At 45.2% G+C, this 20,263-nt stretch overlaps 1 protein-coding gene across 2 annotated transcripts in view; it reads left to right on the top strand.

Annotated features, from left to right (window-relative positions):
* CERS3 (ceramide synthase 3) overlaps nucleotides 1-20,263 on the top strand; it is a 94,488-nt gene that overhangs the window by 36,758 nt on the left and 37,467 nt on the right. For both annotated transcript variants that reach the window (XM_016154925.2, XM_016154926.2), the window contains exons 3-6: nucleotides 5,107-5,221; nucleotides 11,725-11,843; nucleotides 17,193-17,250; nucleotides 18,206-18,256. In XM_016154925.2, coding sequence (XP_016010411.2) covers nucleotides 5,107-5,221; nucleotides 11,725-11,843; nucleotides 17,193-17,250; nucleotides 18,206-18,256 — 343 coding nt within the window. The remainder of the gene's footprint in view (nucleotides 1-5,106; nucleotides 5,222-11,724; nucleotides 11,844-17,192; nucleotides 17,251-18,205; nucleotides 18,257-20,263) is intronic.

The raw sequence follows: 20,263 nt of genomic DNA, 5'->3' as shown, positions 1-20,263 counted from the left end.
GATTCCCACCTCTACTATTTCCACTGAGCAGAATCGGGCATCATTTAAAGAAAGGTAGGAGGAACAATTCAAAAAGCAGCTCGAAAAAGAATTACTCCTAACTGTCCCCAGTTGAAACAGTCTCTAGACACGCAGATTAGACTTCGGTGTTATCTGAGGTCGCGTTGCTCCAGATACTTTGTTCTTTCGTAGAAAACCCTCTGACAAACTCTGGTCGGAGAGGCTTTGAACGCTTAGGAACTAGGAAGCATTATGTCAGCAGGCTCTCCTTCCTATTTAGGAGAATTATTTGAACTTCATTTGCTTAATATATGCCAAGGTCCGCTTTTCTTCTATTCTATAAAAAGATTTTTTTAAAGGGGGGAGGCGGGAGCCTGGGATTGCCAGACTTTCGGCTGATGGGTAAGTGATACAGTACCAGGTGAAGAGGGGGCTCTTGGGGTGTCTGAATGGGACACCCCAGTTCTGAGAGCCCAGTTCTGCAGCAGTAGCAAACCTCAGAAACCCTTTCCTGGTAATTAACCACACTTTGAACCATTTACATGGGAGCAGAAGTTCACATTCTTTCTTAGTCCTCTTGGACTTTTTTTTCTATTCCATTTCAATAAAATGAAAATTCAGGCAAGTTAATCTTTAAGGTTCTTCTAGAGCTAAGGCTTCTCATGTTCCTTCTATTTTCAGGTCAGTTTATCAGATATTTATTGTGCTGCTTTCTTCTCTCCTTCTTCAAAATAGATTTTTAATCAAGTATCTGTTCATGTTTATTTATACTTCCATTAGATGAAGTGATTGATTTTCTGGATTTATTTGAAAAGGAAAGATAATGCTGGAGTAGAATACTGTGTTTATATATTTCCTCTTTCTACTAAAAATGTCATTTCTGTGCTTGAATCGTGGACATTTTAAAAACAAGGCCATATTTCTCTTTCTTGCTTAAATTAATATAGATACGTTCCTCATATTAGCAAGTCTGCTATGGACGTATATTATCCACTCTGTATAGTTAGCACATAACTTACGCTCACGTGACCCTCTGGGAGGGAATGTTATACTTCACTTGACTTTGAGATTGGCCGTATTCCCTCACGGCATAAATCATCTTGGCTCAGTTCTGCTTTGCTTTTTCATTTTTCCTAATTCCTTCATTTCTAACATTTGAGGAGCTAGCACTGAGTGACTATGATTGAGAACTCTACCATATCAGACCATTTTGTATTTGCGTTATTTCGCTGCTAAAAACAATGAATATATTCTCCAATACAAGTTTTCAACTAGTAGGTTGGATAAATGAACCGATTCCATTATTTATCCAAAGCCCTGTCAAAATATGTTTTTTTGAAACACTGTTAGTTTTCAGAACATCTTAGTTTTTGTTCTATTTAGACTTTTTCTGGAAAGGGGGAATTAATCATATTCTTCAAATCATAACATGCTGTCTTTGGTCTGTATAGGACTTCTCTCGATTGATTGATTTGAATTAATTTTTGACTAAATATCTTTTATCCCCATTTCTAAGTCCCATTCTCCTTGCTGCTGGGTTCTAATGTGCTTGGTGGCATTTTGTTTGTATGTCCTAGTAAACTACGCACATAAACATAAATTGTGTATATTATTCATTGATATAAATTATATAGTGATAAGACCTATTTCTTTTTAAAAATATGGCACTGTATTTTGTAATCTATCCACGTTGCTCTGTGAACATCTGGTGCATAATTAATGTTAGTGTGTTTTTTTATATCTCTGAAATATATGGGTCGTTTCCAGGAGCACTTAGTCCATATGAACGTTCGGTTGGTTTATACGTATTATCAGATTATCTTAGGCAATTTTTTATTCAGTTTCTGTGGTTATAAGAAAAAATGAATCGAAGGACTAAGTGATCATTCAGAACTAAAATTTCCAGCCTTTACTTGAACACAGAAAGTCTCAAGTACAAGCAGAGACTGACCTGGCAGAAGATAGAGCCTTTGTTAGAACTGAAAGATAAGTAGGGACATATTATTATTTTTTTTAATCGGCTTTATTGAGGTATGATTTATATACAGTAAGGTTCATCCAGAATTTGATGCATTTTGACAAACATATACAGTTATGTTACCAACACCACGGTTATGATACGGGAGGTTTTTATCAGCGGAAAAACTCTCCAGAACCCCATTCAGTTGGTCTTCTCCCCAAATACGAGCTCCTGGCAACCGCAGACATACTTCTGTTAGTATAATTTTGCCTTTTCTGGATTTCCTGTAAATGGAATCATATAGATCACAATCTCTGAGTCTGACTTCTTTCATTTAGTATAATGCTTTTGAGGTTCTGTTTTTTATGTTCTGTGTATCCTCGATTCCTAGTCGTGCCAACTCTTCTTTCAGTCTATTGATAGAACACAGTTTATTCATCCTCTGACTAGTTGATGGACATTTGGATTGTTCACAGTTTGGGGCTATTATGAATAAAGTTGCTGTGAACATTCAAGTGCAGGAATTCGTGTGGGCATATGTTCTTATCTCTTTTGGTAAATAGCTAAAACGTTTGCTCTTCACCGACATCATTAATGTTTGTATATGCGTACAGTAGATTATCAGTCAGCAAGAAAGCTGGATGCATTCCAGGTACAGTCACACACATGGATGGAACTCAGAAGCATTAGGTCTGAAAGAAGCCAGATACAAGTAACCACACATGGTATGGTACGATTCCACTATATTTACTATCCAGGGAAGGCGAAGGTATGAAAACGGAGACTAGATCAGTGGTTACCCGGGGCAGGGGTGAGAGAGGACAGGGGTTAACAGTAAATACGTGTGAAGAATCACACTGGGGTGATGAACATGTTCTAAAGCTGATTCATGGTGATAACGGTACAGCTCGGTAAATTTACTTTAAAAAAATCGCCGAATCGTATTCTTGAAAATAGTGAATTTTATGATATCCAAAAAGTACCTCGATAGTTATTTTTTAAAAGATAGAGATAAAATGAAAAGACAAACCACAGACTGGGAGAAAATATATGAAAATCATGTTTATATTTTATCAGACATATGTGTCTCTCTAAAGAGGGACTTAAATTCACAATATATAAAGAACTTTTATAACTGAATAATAAATAACTTGATTTTTAAAATGAGTAAAAAGATTCGAGCAGACACTTCAATGAAGAAGATAAACAAATGGCAAGTAAACACATGAAAAGATGTTTAACGTAATTAGTATTTAGCAGAATGCAAATTAAAATTCCTAAAAACTGGAGGTTAACAAAAATATCAGAGTAAGGACCTGTGAAAATTCTGTCCTCCACAAAGGCAGTCAGAAAACTGGCAAACATCGTCCAAATCAACTTAGAATTAGTTCAGAATTAACCAAAGGCTTTCAGCAGCCCAGCAAGTGTTATTCGGGAGAACAGCCATCTCTTGGTAACAACAGCAAGCTTCGTGTCGTGTTACCTGGCTCGGTTCCTGTCCTGTGCTCTCGGCCTCTGTGGTAGCCTTGAGCAACCGGCAATCTGCAATGTCAGGGGAAAGCATCAGCCTGGCAGCCCCTGAAGGAGACAGAGCAGCATCCTCATCGGAGAGTTGTCACTGTGTGACTGTCCGCTGGTCCCCTGGAAGACACTGTGCACAAGGCCATCCTTGTGTGACCTGACTCAGAACTCCTCGTTAGGAAGCCTTTCCTTAGGGGTGTTTGTCTAAAACAATTAGAGGCTTAGCTGGAAGGTAGGATGTCCATAGGGGACTTTGACAAGTCCTGACATATTCTTGGAAATCAGAAGGCCACAGGCATTCATAGAGCGTTGGGCATGCCCACAGCTACCCACGTGTTCAGCAAGGACCTGGAACGGCCTAAACTCTCGCCTCCGGAAGACCTTGTGGCTCTGTGCAAGCCGGAAGTGAAGGCCAGAGCAGAGTTGTCAACCGCCCCCCCAGGCAGGAGAGTAAAAGGAAATAGAAGACTTGATCAATACAATAAAGCAAATTGGTCTAACAGACATCGATAGAACACACCACCCAATAAAGGCAAAATACCCGTCATGTGCACAAGGAACATTCTCCAGCGTAGATCATGTGTTAATCCATAAGACAAATCTCAAAAGATGTGAAAGGATTGAAATTACATAAAGTATGAAGTTAGAAGTCAGTAACAGAAAGAAATTAGGAAATCGGCAAAAATGTGGAAATTAAGCAACATGTTTCTAAATAACCAATGGGTCAGAGAAATCGCAAGGTGAATTAGAAAATGCCTTCAGATGAATGGAAAAGGAGAAGAAAGCACCACACCAACATTTATGAGGGCAGCGAAAGCGGAGCTTGGAAGGGAATTCGTAGCTGTGAACATCTATATTAAAGAAGGGAGATCTCAGGTCGATAATTTAAACTTCTACTTTAAGGAACAAGAAGAAATAGAGAGCAAACTAAACTTCTAAGATGCAGAAGTTAGGAAATAATAAAGATTAGAGTGAAAAATCAATGAAAGTCATCGTGCACCCAGTAAAATTGCTGAAATTTAAGAACTGGCAGTGCTGAGCGTTGGCAAGGGTGTGGAGTAACCGGAAGCCCGGAACGTTATTGGGTGTGATGCTAACCAGGGCAACCATTTTGGAAAGCAATTTGCCAGTCTCATAAAGTTAAAGGTATACTTGCCATACCACCCACCAATCCCATTTCTAGATATTTACCCGAGAGTCTTGCCATTTTTTCATAAGTTAGAACTTCTAATAGGAACATAGTAATTTCCGTCAGATAATATCACCAAATAAAACTTTTAATATCAAAACTATTATTCTAATCTCCGAGAGTCTTAAAAATGAAGCTCTAAGTGGAACAGCTTATCCCAATTCCTGGATCTTGTGTATAAATATACTTGGATTTACATAAAATGGATTTTAGAACCGTGCAATTCTGTTATTTGCTTAAGTTGTCGCTCATAAGAAAGGTCTCAAAATCTGTTCTCCTTGAACTTCTACAAAGCCAATGTTGGCTGGAGGCAGCCCCTTGACAACATGAGCCGGTGACTGAGTTTCATTTGTAATCCGGAGTTGCAGTGAGTTTTCCCCTGTCCTTGTGGATTTAGTCTCCGTTTTTGAACTTACTTTCTTTCATATGTTTGTAGGTTTATTGCCACACCTCTAGCAAAAATACTTGGCATTAAAGAGGAAGTTCGAAAGAGCACACCAAATACTGTCTTAGAGAATTTTTTCAAGCATTCTGCAAGGCAACCATCTCAAGTAAGTACAAATTCTGTGTGTTGGGATTTAAAAATCTCCTTTCTCGATATTTCAGTCATCTGTGGCTTACCTCATCCGTGCAAGAAATCTCTTCCTGTTCATTGACAAGTAATTTGATTCATTTGGATTTTTCTTCTCTATTGATAGGTTATTTAACGTTCCAAGCGTAATATAAAATAACGAATATCAATAGTTGGATTATTGTGTACAACTCTAATGCCGAACACTAAAAATTAATGCCATCATTTGAGTATAAAGATCAAAGTTTAATTTTAATGGTAGGATATATACAGCATGTGCTAATCAAGAAAGACCACTGTTAAGGCAGAGTAGCCCATAGCTGACACTTTTGATGATGTGACACCATTAATATACGTTACACACACTATGAAAGTGTCTATTGAGGTAGCTTTCGTGTGGAGACACTTTATTTTATCCAAGGCCCCAACACACTCAGATGCACTCTGTGCCCTTGCCTTACCCTGAAGAGAGACTTTTTAGGAGAGCCATAATCATCTTCACCATGTGGCATGTATGTACTTCATGAAGTGTCGTAATGTGTTGCGTATTCATGTACCATAGAAAAAAGTTTTAATCTAATAGTCGTAAAAAAAAACATATATATATATATATATATATATATATATATATATATATATATATATATATATAGTGTCTGGGCACGTCTAGTTTCTTTATACCTCCACAATTAAAAGGAGAGATGAAATCAGCTTCTCCAAACGTGGCCCACCCACTGTGATGAACACAGACAGGTCCACTAGTCATTTTAAAAGTCAGGAGTTTATGCTAATAGTTTTAGGACAGGTAGATTTTCAGGGCCCTGAACTTAATTTGCTGAATTCAGTTGCTTCTGCCACGACCGTGTCCGTCCTCGGCGTGCGGGGCCCTCTGCACGAACTGGGCAGCTGGGCCGGAGGCAGGGTGTGCATGGTTGCTCCCGGCCGGCCAGTGGCGTCTCGAGCCTGTCCTGCTCTCGGCTTTTGTATTCGACTTCTTTTTTCTTTTTTTTCTAAAACGAGAACCGTGTGGCAGGCTCTCTCCACACGTTCTTTAGGTCCATGTGCCCTGAAAGATGGCAGTTGTTCACGTAAACACCGCTGTTTCCACTGGTGGCAATAATGGCTGAGCATCATTTTACATTTTTAAAAAATTCTTTAATGTCCCCATTTTACGTTTTTCAAAAGGGAAATTATTAAGCAATGTTTGTGAAAAGTTAAGACTCTTTCAGAGAGTCCTTGTTGTCATTATCATTCTTCGTTTATGTTCAAGACTAACCAACTTTGGCAAAAAAAACGTGAAAAACAGTGCTATGCTCGCAGTTACCTGCTGCACTTGCTGTTGCAAGACTTCCAAGTCAACTTTCTTAGGGTATTTAAGATTATGTAAAGAGTTTGACCCTTGTCAAGTTTCCTTACTATGAAGAGACAATAACCCTGTGACAGTTCAAGAAAAATGAAGAAGGGCTGAAAGAGATTTAGAGACTAAGTAATCTTTCCTTTTCGTGACCAAGGTGAGGAAACCAAGGCCCCGCCAGAGGAAATGAGCTGTCCAAGGTCATGTGACGTATTCGTGGCCGAATCTGTAGCTGGCAGCTGGCCCGTGGTCTCCTGCCTAGTGCTGTTCCTATTATGGCCAAGTGACTTCTTTATCTGTGAACAGGATGTTAGGGATATATTTCAAAGGCTGGAAGTCGTTGTTCTAAGTTGATCGACACACAGTATGATTTAGTGTAGATATAATTTGGACACTTGCAGGAGGCAAAAGAAGAAATGTTACCCCTCAACCCCAAAGTATCAGAAACCAGGAAGGTTAAAGAAAATAATGCAGATTTCTCATTTAAGTGACCCGGAGATTGCAAAACTGAGGCAGTGCTTGTACAGCTGCTGATCAAGGCAACAAGTTGCGCAGTAAAATGCTCCTAGACCAACAGCATTAGAGCTCGGGAGGACAGAACATGATAGAGGAAGGCGAAGTACATGACTTAGCAGTGAGTTCAGATGCGGAACCAAAACAGTCCCGTGATACCTCCGCATATTAACTTGGCCAATGTCAGACGGATAGCGCTTTGTCTGTATTTTGTCATGCAGATGGTCATAAATCTGGCTGAGGTAAGACAGGTTGCTCAGGAGGCTCAGAAATGTTTTGTGCTGTTTCAAGACACGGGTATTACCTCTAACGAAGTATTACAAACCCGTAACGGCAGATACATGTGGGTAACACATGACTTTCTGAAAACGATCGAGTACGTGGATCTGAGGACGCTTCCTCGGCTGTTACAGATTGCACCAATAAAAACAAAAACATTTCAGGATACACAGTGTCGCTCGATCCTCGTCCGGTTAGCACAGAAGGGTATCACATGGTATTGACGAGGCCCAAAGTACACCAACTCCCCATGAGAGTTTTGATCTGTGATTTTGCGCAATTCTTTTGGGACTGTGTATGTGCAGCTGTGTGTCCAATATTTATCTATGTGTTTATGTCTCTCTTTATATATATATTTCTCTCTCTCGATAACAACTTCAAGATGTGCTATTGGGAGAGAGCCATGATAACAGACCAGTGACTCTTGCCAACAGATCAATTATTCTGTTATTGATAAAATAACCGAGTAACAGACGAACTTATGATCTAGCCCTTTCCCATGGCAAAAAACACAATGAGAAACGATGTAGAAAAAATAAGTGTGTCCTTCTGGAAGAGATCTGAAGAAAACGTGGCTTCGTAAGGCTGACGTAAAGCCAGTTCCTGTACTGCATGAGGGCATTGTGTTTTGCTGGCTCGTTGCATCCCTGGAGCCAAACATTTTTAGAGCAAAAAAACTCTCTGGTTTAGTCTATTTTACAGGAGTGCCAAAGAGGTTGGTCATTTCTCTGCGCTCTCGCAAGTTGGTTTTGGACCCAGGGAGCCAGGTCCCTTTACCCCCGTTCTGAGCTCTTCCTCGAGGCCACACTGCTTCTCCTCGAGGCTCTGCCTCGAGGTCCTCCCTTCACTCTCCCGAGTGTCAGGGCTAAAAACAGCGATTGCGAGGACAGACCGTGCAGTCCGTACGCTGGCTGCTGCAGACTGTGTGTGGAGATGGGCGGGTTAACTGCTCTGTGCCTCAGTGTCCCCATCTGTGCTGTGAGCACAATAATACGAGGATGGGACCGAGGGCTCAGAGTCGCCCCTGACGCGGGAGATGTCCAGTGACGGTCACGCGCTGTGACCTAGTCAGCGCCTCTCACGCCGACGCCCCCGAGGCCGGTTTTACATGTCTTTCCAACTTAAGAGGGAATATCGTTTGCTTCTTAATCATGCTTGTTTCCAGTCCCAAAAAACCTGGCGCAGTTTTCTGTGCATTGTGCAGGTGACGGATAAGTGCTCATTTCACACATTAATAAAAGAAAGTGCTTCTAGGGATGCTCGTTTCCAGCATCTCTGTAGTGGATGAGCCAGTATTGCCAAGGCTGACTTTCAACCAGATTCATCCGTGCTCCAAAACAGGGAAAAAAAGACAACTCAGAATCATGTGCGATTGCTGTCTTCTACATGCATTTGTTGAATGGATATCTATAGAAATGATGGGAGAATCAAATCGGATTGTCCTCAGATATGGAAGAATTCTAGTGTAAGGACAGCGACGTTGTTTTGCTCACAGCCGGATCGCCAGAGCCTAGGATAGAGCCTGGCACTGGTGGGGGGAGGGGCTTCCCACGTCTTTCTGGACGACCGAATGAATGAAGCGTTTAAAACAGTCACACTAGACCCGGAGCCCTTTCAGCCTAGGACTGCATAGAAGATAGTGTCGCAGCAATCCAGAATATGCTGTGGGCCAAGCAACAGGATTTGCGTGATGTCTCCTGTTTGGGGGGGATCCGTTCATATTGGCAAATTATTTTATAGAAGGAGCACTTTTTCCTTAAACGATTTCGTCCGTGGTCCAGCCACAGTCTCCAGCACTGGCGTGGCACATGTGACGCGTTCATGTAACGCGTTCACCCCTGGGAGCCCCCGGACCCTAACCATTCCTGTGGGGCACGACGCTGTCATTGTGATTTGCACAGGGGACCAGAGTCCAGTGCTCAAGGCCGCGCAGCTGGGAAGCACCAGACCAGGGTTTCCTGCCGCGGCTCCCTGCCACCCCCTGTCGCCTCACTGCCTGCTGCGCTCTTTCTTCCGGGGAGGGGGTGTGACCAGCACGGGGCTGCCTGGCTCGGGGCGGCCAGCCCTCCGGCCCGCCAGCCTGGCGTCACAGGCCTCGCCGCGAGAGCAGAGGAGCAGGGGCCCGGGGCAGCGGGCCGAGGGAGCAGGGCCGCCACCCCGGCCTCACTCCTGCCGCACGCTGCAAGAGCGCAGACACCCCGCGACCCCCGGGAGAAGCGACAGGCCAGGCCGTGCTTGGCGCGACTCTAGCCACGCCGTCCCGCCTCTCTCGGTGTCTGCGCGTGCTCCCTGCTCACCCACGCTGTCCCCCCCGGGCGACCTCGCACGCCGGTCCCTCTGCCAGGACACTCTCCTCCCTCATCTTCTCTTTCCTGGGCATTTTCCTGGGTTCAGCTTAAGTGTAACTTCCAGGAACCGCCTTCATAGAGCGACGCCCCATGGACTCATCTTCCGCCATCTCAGCGTTCCTGGTATTTTATGAGAAATTTTGGCTTTATTTTCATTTCTTCCTACCAGACAAACTTGAGCCTGGGAAGGGGAGGTCCACATCAGTCTCCTTCCTTCGGGTCTCCAGATGCTGACACACAGCCTGTGAGGCGTTAGGCGCCAACAAGTAGTTGCCAGCTCAGTTTCCTCAGAAACACAGGAACAAAACAACAGTAAAAATAAATAAACAAAGAACAACAACAAAAAAAACAGAACAAAAAACAAAACTAAACCAATAGCAGGCGACCCCTCGCCTTATAAAGGATTAGGCGTTAGGGCAGTTTAGGGAAACAGTGCACTGCTGGGCTGTATCCTGTTTTTGTTCTGTTTTGTTTTGTTTAGTTTTGTTTAGTTTAGTTTTGTTTTGTTTTGTTTTGTTCTGTTTTGTTCTGTTCTGCTGTGTTCTGCTTCGCTTCCCTTCTCTGCAGGTGAGGTAACGGGCTGGCAGTTCGGGAGTCGTGCGGGAGCTGCAGTCGGCCCTTTGCCAGGCTGCAGCGTGACAGCTTCCAGTGGGTTTTATCCGCTGTCACCCTGTGCACCCGGACAACGATTACACAGACCGAACACAGTAGGGCAGCAGAAGCCGCACGCGCGATCGCAGTCTGCCGGGGGTCCAGCCAGGGTGTCTCCCCAGGGTTTCTTTGCCTTCACGTTGGTCCGCGATTGGTTTGAATTTATTCCGAGGTGTCTGGTCCACATTAAGAAAGCCCAGCGACTTCCCATGGCCTTCATCGCGGGGCCGTGGGCCGCAGCCAGGTCACAGCGTGGGGACGGCCCACGTGCGTTTCTGTTCGCCGTGTCCGTGTGGCCCCTGCTTGTCTCGCTGAAGCCGAGGGTCAGTGTGGTGCGGTTTTATTTTTCTCATAGCAGATTAGGAGGAAGTCGAAGTATTTCTCATACTCACGTTGGAAAATGGAAAATCAAGAGGACCGGTGTTTTAAAAAAAAAAAAAAAAATGACAGAGCTTATGTCACTGTGGAAGTGGAGAGAACTGAAGGTTTCTTGTGCGAAACTTTAGTAAAAGAAGGATAGCTTAGAAGCTAACCCTGAAACAGACCTGGTCACTTCCGTTTCTTGTCCGGCCCGAAGAGAACTTCAAGTCTGTGACCTTTGAGCTAATCCATCATTTATATTGTCTCCAATTTTAATCATAACCCACAACTCCTGCTTCCCGGGGAGAAGCCGTCACCATCATCATATTCTGCAGTCGTTATTTTTATGATTGGAATTATTTCAGATTAGTTTGAAATGGGCCCTGCCTCTGATTGAATATGAAAGTTATGGCCAACACCCATGTGGGTTTCTCCCGCGTTATCCTTTGGAGCGAATAAAAAGATCGCGTGAACTAACAGAACGTGCCCCCGCCTCAATTCTCATGCTCACTTTGCGACTAATTTCAGTCTTAGACGAGGTCCTAAATCTCCCAGGTTTCCAGTTTCCTCATAGGAAAAGTGAAGATACGGGATTTGATTGACATCTTAAATGATAGGCTCTACCTGGTACCCTAAATAAAATGTAGGCGGTCCCAAATAAAATCGAGCTGATCGAGTGAGCTCGCACATGCGGTTTGAACATATGGGTTGCTACGAACGTACAGAGAATCGATCTCTTTCAGTCACTCAGAGTTCTGGGATGCTAACATTGTGTGTGTGCGTGCGTGTGTGTGCATGCGCATGTGCGCGTGGTTTCATAGCAAAAAAAAAAGATAAATTTACTGGCTCGGGGTCAAATGCAGAATCTGTCTTCTCTCCGTTGCGCAGCCTCTCGTGACCCCATCTCCCTGTCTCTTGACTGCCCGCCAGTCTGACTCTGCTCTTTATCACTCACTCATTCATCTCATCCCTTTTCAGACTGATATTTATGGATTGGCAAAGAAGTGTAACTTGACAGAGCGCCAGGTCGAGAGGTGGTTTAGGAGTCGGCGCAATCAAGACAGGCCGCGCAGAATGAAGAAATTCCAAGAAGCCTGGTAAGAACGGGCGTTGGAGCTTTTGAAATGCTGCAGTTTTGAATTGAGCATCTCAGAAAGTCCTGTGTTTGGAGCGGAAGAGGCAGTCATCAAACCCTGCTTTTTTCTCCATCAAAACAAGCCACGAAGGAAAGCTGCCATCCAGCTGTGTGCCTTACCAGTCGGGTGTGGTAGGCCAGGCACTCGTTTACCCTCTGTGTTCCCGTTTCCTTCCCAGTGAACCGGGGCAGGCGATGGACTAAGATGAGCAGGAGGTATTATAGACTCATGTGGAAGTTCAGAAAAATCATAGAAATGTCTTAACCGGTGTTTATCTTTTCTAAAGGTGGAGGTCGGCCCTAGTTCACACCGGGCTCACGCTGCCAGCTGGGAGGTCTTCTTTCTGCCTCACTTGGCTCGTACCCCACCCGGCCTGTGGACGGTCGGTCAGGGCGGCCGGTTTCTCTGCATTTCCCAGGCCGCTTAGTGCGGGGCGGGTGCCGGGGCGGGGAGGGCAGGCTGGTCCGGGCACCAAGGAGCATTTTATGCCAGAACTGGCGACTTCGAATACATTCTGAGAAGAGCGAGCCGCATTGCAGTTGTTTTTGGTTTCCTTTGAACTCTGTTTTTGTTTTTGTTTTTTTTGGATGGTTGGTTTGTTTGTTTCCCTCCCCTGTAGAATTCTGGAGCGCTTTAGGCCACTCCCTCGGTGGCCCAGACTGACACCTGTGCCAAAATAGCGACCTAGGTCATTGCTCGGACTCTGTTCCTCTCCTTTACGTGGGGACAGGCGCGGGCTGCGGGGTTGCGTTTGAGGCCGCGGTCTGCGCATTCCACACGTTCCGGTCCTTCTTTCCGCCTGTCTTAAGGTCCTCACATTGCCGAGTGACTTTCAACAGACATTCGTGTTTCGGTGGTGAAATAGATAGGGAGCTGACATAAGACTCTCAGATAAGTGGCCGGCCCGTGCGAGGCTGGCTTCGGTGGCTTCCTGTAACTCGCTCCTGGGCACCGTCACCCGGATATGAAACTGGTGGTGTCCAGAGGCCAGGTCTTCGGGGCGTCTCGAAACTCCCCTTCCGCCGCCTTTCCCCCGACGGCTGGCAGGGCACGGCCTGGTTTGTCTTGCGATTTCTAGCTCTCGAGAAACGGGTTAATGTCGCGTTGCCACTGATCTCAGCGCGGCCGGAGCGAACCTCTCTGACCCGTCACCGCAGAACGCTGCAGGAAGGAGCTGGCCCCGCCTGACGTCTTCCCGTGTCCCTGCGGCCCTTCGTTCACTCCTTCTGCAGGTGACCCTCCTCCGAAGGGAAGTCCCTGAGGTGAATCAGACTCCAGCGAACCGCTCTTTGATGCCCCAGCGACAGCGCGAGGCCGTCAGGGAGGGGGGCCGGCCCCGCTTAACCGGTGCGAAGCTACGCGTCCGTCTAGTCTGTGGACCTGCCGTTGGCGGGGCCGTTGCGTTCCCGTCCTGTGATCTTCCTCTGCTACGCCATGTGCTCCCTCACGCTGCCCCCTGCCACCGAACGCTCCTCTTAGCAAGCAGGGAACCCCTGTGGCAAGGAACTGGGTCAGCAGAGCCTGACATTGGGGGATCTGGCTGCTGGTGAGTCCCCTGAGAGTGGGCCACAGAGGTCAGGCTAGAGGACAGGATTTCACGTCGCCATTATCAGCCACCAGGCACTGCGGAGGGTCGTACGACGCCTTCTCTGGACATGGCGCTCTCCTACCGGTACGTGGTCCTTGCTTTTAGGAAGGAAGTAAAAGGGGAAGCCTCGGTCATTGGCCTTAAACCTCTCATCAGAAAGACGAGACTATGACTTATGAAACCGCAGCATCTGCAGTCACTACACCCAGAGGAACATGGCCCTGGGCACCTGCGGCCAGTCGCGTTTACCTGTGCTGCGGGCTCTCAGAGGAGATGGCGTCCGTGGGGCCGAAGACACTGGAGAAAGGCCTTTTAGAAAGCTTAGGCGTGAGCTGCACCTTGAAGGATGGGTTGGATTTCCCTAGGAAAAGGAAGCGTGATTTGAAGGCAGCCGGAAATTATTGACGCGTTCCGGAAACAGAACTGGGCCACAAGTCAGATTTAAGCTGCATCTCTCTAGTTACGTTCCAGTTTTCCTCCAAGTCGGAAAACTGTTAAACATGGTTATGGACTAAACGAATAGGCTAAAAGCAAAATGCTTTAATCGGGTCGGGGGGGCTCCCTCAGCTTTGGGGTGTGCTGCAGGAATTTCAGCAAGAGGGGCCACCCTGGGCATTTTGGAAACCTCAGGAAACTCACTTCCCAGCCCCAGGCTCTTCCCAATGACCCCGGCAGGCAGAAGCCCCTCCACAGCACGCACGGGGACGGGTTAGCTCCGAGCAGCTGGAGTCGAGTGGATTACGTCCTCGCTTACTTCCTGTAATGCCCCCCCGAACCCCATTTCACAGTGTTTAAGTACTTTAATTCCTAGTAGATCCTTTATTTTTAAGTCAGATTGCATATTAGCTGACCTCTTTTTTGTCGTTGTTTAATAAGCAAGTGCATTTAGCGAAGAGAGTTCGTTAGAACAGCACCTGGCGTGTGGACAGGAGGGTTCTAATCCAGGGTGAGGACCGGATTGGCCCCGGGGCCAGTCCCCTGTTTGCTCTGTTCGGCCTCTCACTCAGCCCCATCTCCGGCTCTGTCACCTTCTGTCCCCCATGGGCCCAAGGTCACTCTGCCCAGTTCCTCCCTGATTTTATCTGTATTCTCACCTTTCAACGGTACTGTTTGGACCTGACTAGTTAATTTCCAGATTTTTTTTTTTTGAAGGGTTTTTTATTTTTTTTCCCCTTCCCAGTTATTTTTATCTCAGCCTTGACTGGAAACAAAGGAACTTTTGCCACCTTAGGGTCACTGGAAGCAGCTACGAGGCGTCAGTAAGTGCATCGCTGAGCCTCTTGTCACTAGGGACGTGTAGTGGATCTCAGACTTGTCCGTTTCAGGGCCCCTTCGCTCTCTTAAGAACTATGAAAGGACCCCGAAGAGTGTTTGCTTGTTAGTGTGATGCCTCTTGGTAATCACACTATTAGGAATTAGACCCGGGACGTTCATACAGCGTAAGACCGCAGGACGCGGGTGCACAGTCCGGCGGCCGTCACCACCGCGATGCCTTCGCCCGCCGCGTGTCGCGTGGCCTCTGGAAATCTCCACGGAACGCGGGCCAGGGGACGAGCGCGAGAGTCAGAGCGCATTCCGGCGTCATCCTGCAAACGCTGACGTCAGGGGCCCCCCACGTGCGCCGTGAGAACCGCGGGCACAGTGCGGTGAAGCCGACCAGGACTGGTCCAGAAGAGGCGTGGCACTTAGAATTCTGAACTTGGATCTGGCCGTTTCTGTGCAGCCACAGATGGGTTACGCGGCCTCTCTCACCTCGGCGTTCTTTCGTGCCCATCCCACCTCCTTTGAGGGTTGTCGTGAGAACCGTCAAAGGGGGCGAATTATAGTACCTACTTCATAAGCCTGTTATGAAGGAAAATTGCTGTGTGACGCACGTGCCGGGCACAGGGTCACCAGGTGAATGTGTGTTTGAGAAACATGTGAGGTGAGGCATGCCACCGCGGCTCAGGGCTCCCTCGGGGCCTGGCAGGGCTGATCTCCCCTTTTTTTGCACTTCTCGTTTAGCCGAGATAAGCAGGGAACTCAGGAAATGCTCCCCGCATCTAAGCGCGAGCCTTTGCTGGACCAGCCATAAATAAAACAAGTTCATTTTATGAAATGCCCTTTGGGCGTGTTTACGGTTTAGCTCTCTGAGTAATCGAACCCTGCTTTTTTCTCAATCAAAACAAGCCACGGAGAGAAGCTGTCACCTAGCTTATGCAACAACGTTCAGGAGACACTGCTGGGTTCAGAGGCCAGAGATACGGCCTCAGCTGGTGACTGCTCAGCGCGCGAGCTGGGGACATGCCCGAGCCTTTGCGGGCCTGGGTTTCCGGCCGCAGAGTGGGACGATGTCACTGTTCCCCTTTCTTGTTTTACCTCAGAGGCAAGTTGAGAAAAGCACTGTGAGGCATTATCAAATGTAAGGAACAAGTATTTTTTAAAATATTGTTGCTCCAACAATCATTAGATAAAATAGCAGTAATTAAAAAAAGTTTTTTACTTTGCCAAGCTATAACTAAATACAAAATCAGAAAGGCCGTTATGCTATGTGTCCATCACCAACTTTAATGACCATCGACTCGAGGTCATCCTGAGTCATCTGTGCCCCACCTCCTCCACTCCCCCGCCGCAGCTGTTTTTATGGGTCATGTATTTTTTTAAAATTTATTTGAGACGTAATTGACATAGAGCACTGTATAAATGTAAGAGGTACAGTGCGATGGCTTGACCTACATATATTGTGAAATGGTTACAAGTTTAGTTAAAATTCATCATTTCACATAGATGCAAAAAGAAAGACGAAAAAGTTTTCTTCCTTGCGATGAGAACTTTTCGGATCTACTTTCTTAGACTTTTTCAAACGTACCCCACAGCAGTGCCGTCTGCAGTGACTGTACTATACATCACACCCCCAGAACCTGCTTATCTTGTAACTAAAAGTTTGTACCTTTCGACCATATTCATCCAATTTTGATGAAAGATTACTTTTGAAGCAGAGAGCAGACATTGTGTGATTTCATTTATAAATATTTTGATATAGATCTCTAAAAGATACCTACCACAGTACTTTTAAACATAATTACCACACCAGTATCACATCTTAAAAAAAATGTTTAATAACGGCAAATATTCGACCGGTATTTATTTTTTCTTGTTTGTCACATAATCTTCTTTGCATTTTGTTCATTTGAATCTAAACAAGGCCTATGTATTACAATTGGTTGATATGTCTTTTAAGTCTCTTAATTTATAGGTCTTGCTCCATATCACAGGGAAAGTATTCTTTGAAAATATGCTTTTCAGAGACAAGACTAAAGTCTAGCCACATGGAAACCTTTTCACTGGGAATTAAATGAGGACAAAATAAGTGGTTAGATAATACTAACATCAAATCATCATTTATTATGTGCTAGGAACCGGGTTAAGCACAATAACAATCCCAGTTACCATTTATTGGTGTTTACTTCATACTAGACACTCTGATCAGTATTTTCCACACATTATCTTCACTTCTTTTTACGTTTTTAGGTATGTTATTCGCATTTTACAGAGGAAGAAGTTGAGCCTCCCTGAGTTTGAGTGACTCAAGCTAAGGTCGTAGCCATCTAACAAGTGGCAGAGCCAGGATATCAGCTTAGATTTGTCTGACTCCAGAATGTTTGTTCTTTCTGTTATACCAAATGTTTTTCTCTTCAAATGTTAATCACCTTTACAAGTTTTTTTTTTTTTTTTTTTGGCAGCTGGCGATTTGCATTTTACTTAATGATTATGATCGCTGGAATTGCGTTTCTTTATGATGTAAGTTGTCTTTTTGATATCTTTGATTGGAACTTGTCTTTAATCTTTATAATTACTGCCTGTGATTTCCTTAGGATATAATACCTTCAAAAGATGACTAACTCTTAAACTTCTAATCTCTAGAGTACCAACTTCTGCATCTGTCTTTGTCTTTCAAAGCCTTCATTTAGCTTTGCATTTGCAAAGTTAATTTTTAAACATAATCTCTTTCTGTTTCCACTCATGCACCAACTAAACTGGACTCCTGACAACCTGATACATCCTCACTTTTGGATTTTTGCACATTTTATTCCCTCTGTCAGAAATGCCTTACCCTTCCCACCTCTTTCTCTGCCTGTCACATTTCATCTAGTCCCATATCAGATGCCACTGTTCCATGAAGACTTTCATCACTCACCCGTCAAAAACAGAATCTCCTCTTTCCACATTCCCTTTGCATTGTCTGTTTAAGTTAATTATTAAATGATTACCTTATTAAGTGATGTGTAAATGTAATAGTAAATTGTTCACAGAAAACAGAAGATAACTGGCTTTTAGAGACTTCTCTCAAGCTTCTTTTAAGATTTCTCTTAAGATATTTTATTGCTGCAGATACATCGAGATATTTTTATTACTACAGAAGCAGTCATCCAGTTGGTTCTAATAATTTAACAATCTTGTTAGAAATTATTCAAAATGATTGTTTGCAATAATTTGCTCTGTGAGATAGGACTGATTTTGGTCCCAGATGCACTAGAAACTGTGACTGTCACAGTGGTGTTGTATAGGAACACGTGTGAATTCCAACAGAGGGAGCGAGTTGTTCAGCAGGAGCAACAGGAAGGTGACAAACATGCATTTACTGCACTGTTTGCCACCCACCTGTGACATCCCGAAGGGTTTACGTTTTTCTGTCGAAATCAGCCTTCGACTTAGACAAACTTATTTTTTCTCACTTGGCTCCTTGTCTTTTCAGAAACCTTGGGTATACGACCTCTGGGAGGTGTGGAATGGCTATCCAAGACAGGTAAGTCCCTCCCTTACTTCCGTGATCAGACCCCTCATATCGTCCCCCGAGATACGTGTTTTATATTAACCCTGTGGGAATTGGGATGGGAGAATTGGCACAAATTTTGATATTCTGGCAACAGTATTACTGTAACAAGCTACCCTTTATCTCTGATCCGGGAGTCTCATATTTTCTATCAGGATTCATGAAACTGGCAAAGCTCACTTGCAAGTAGGATAAAATCAGACTCTTCATAGTTCTGGAATTTTCTACTTTTACGTTCTCCAGTTCACTAGTGATTTTCTCAGCAGTGTCTAATCTACTATTAAACACATCTTTTGAGTTCTCAATTTTAGTTATTGTACCTTTCAGTTTTCAAATTTTCATTCCTTTCTTTCTTTTTTTATGGATTCCAGTTACCTCTTGAAATTTCCTGCACTTTAACCAAGTATTTAGAGTTATCTTAAGGTCCACGTCTGAGAAGCCCAAAATCTTTTATCATCTGTGGGTCTGTTCTATTTCTTTTTCCTGTACCTTTATGCTTGCTAATGTTTGATTGAATGACAGACATTGTTTATGAAAATTTATAGATGCTCAGGATGCTATTATCTTCCTCCTAAGAGAATTTTCTTTCACCTCTGTTAGGCAATTAAAGTAGAGACAGATCACCTATATGTTTTTCTGTGATTGAGCTGATTCACTGTGGACTTCAGACTTTTCGTGAGGGCAGATGTATTTACAACTCACTCATATTGCTAGAATGTTTCTTATATTGGTTATAACTAAAATATATAACAATCACCCTGAAGAACCATTTGAAGACAAGATGAACAGAGGTCCTATAACTAAAGATATAAAGAAGAAGCCATCTCAAGACTGATAGGAGAGGTAGAGACAAGAAGCAAGGTTGGCCTTGCACCCACATGTGGTGGTGGAAAATAAGTAGGGCTATCTCGGCTGTAGATGTCCCCCTGAACAGTGAGGGGCCCAAGCTCCACATCTGGCTGTGAAAGTCAGCCATCTGTTTGGGTGAGATTGAAGGCAACTGGAAATCCAGGCAACCTCTTAAAGGGCCCGCGCACACACTCTTACCCTTAGGCGCTCGCCCTGGGTGCCGGCAGAAGAGCAGTACCTAGGGAAGTGCTAGAGACATACAGCGAGAGACCGAGTTGTGTGGCGTCAGGGGAAGGGCTGGATAGACAACTGCCACTGTCCTCATGTGGAGCCCCTCACCCCTCTCACCCCAGCCAATCTGAATTTTCATTGGCCTGGTGAACGCCATTCGTTCTACCCTGGTGACTGTCTGGGACTCCACCCACCCAACTTGTGAAACACCAGAGCCTTTTTGCATCTGGCAGGCAGCCCTCGATGGCCTGTATTGCAGTTTTTCTTGGACATCTCTTGGGTGACCTGCTGGCCCCAGGTGGGCAGTGGCTGGCCTCAGTGTGCCCTGAGACTTAAGCAGAGAGGCCCCAGGCTCAGCACTGGCCCCACATCTGAATCTGCATGACCCATTGAAAACCACTGCCTCCATGCTGGTGACTCCCTGACATCCTGCGCCACCCAGCTCTCCCACACCACCCATATTGCCCAAGGCTCTTTCAGCAGCTGAGCCTTATAGACAGCTGGCAGGTGGTAGCAGATATAGGGGTTGTCTTGGCCTTTTGCTAAGCTGACCCAAGCCTGGTACTAGAGACGGCCAGCCTCGATTCATAACATGACCTCTCCCACATGCCAGGTTCAGCACAGGCAGCAATCAACTATGGATCACTTTGTAACCCCTACCAGGTAGCCCCAGATAAGTCACAGGTAATGGATGATGTTGGCCTACACAGGAGCCCTTTCCATATGGCCCCCAAACCAGTACATCTGGTAGCTGGCTTCAAACCGTAACAGAGCACCACCTGATTTGCCCAAGTGGCATACCCAAAGAGTGGTCTCAGCAGGTACCAGAGCCTGCTGGGGGAATCCCAGGCCATGGGATCAGCAGCCACACAAGAGCTCATAGGCTGTGGGCGTGGCCAG

This window comes from Rousettus aegyptiacus, unplaced genomic scaffold (genome assembly GCF_014176215.1).
Source record: "Rousettus aegyptiacus isolate mRouAeg1 unplaced genomic scaffold, mRouAeg1.p scaffold_m13_p_14, whole genome shotgun sequence".
NCBI lineage: Eukaryota > Metazoa > Chordata > Mammalia > Chiroptera > Pteropodidae > Rousettus > Rousettus aegyptiacus.
The sequence above is the reverse complement of the archived record's forward strand: the minus strand, read 5'-3'. Positions and strand labels throughout refer to the sequence as shown.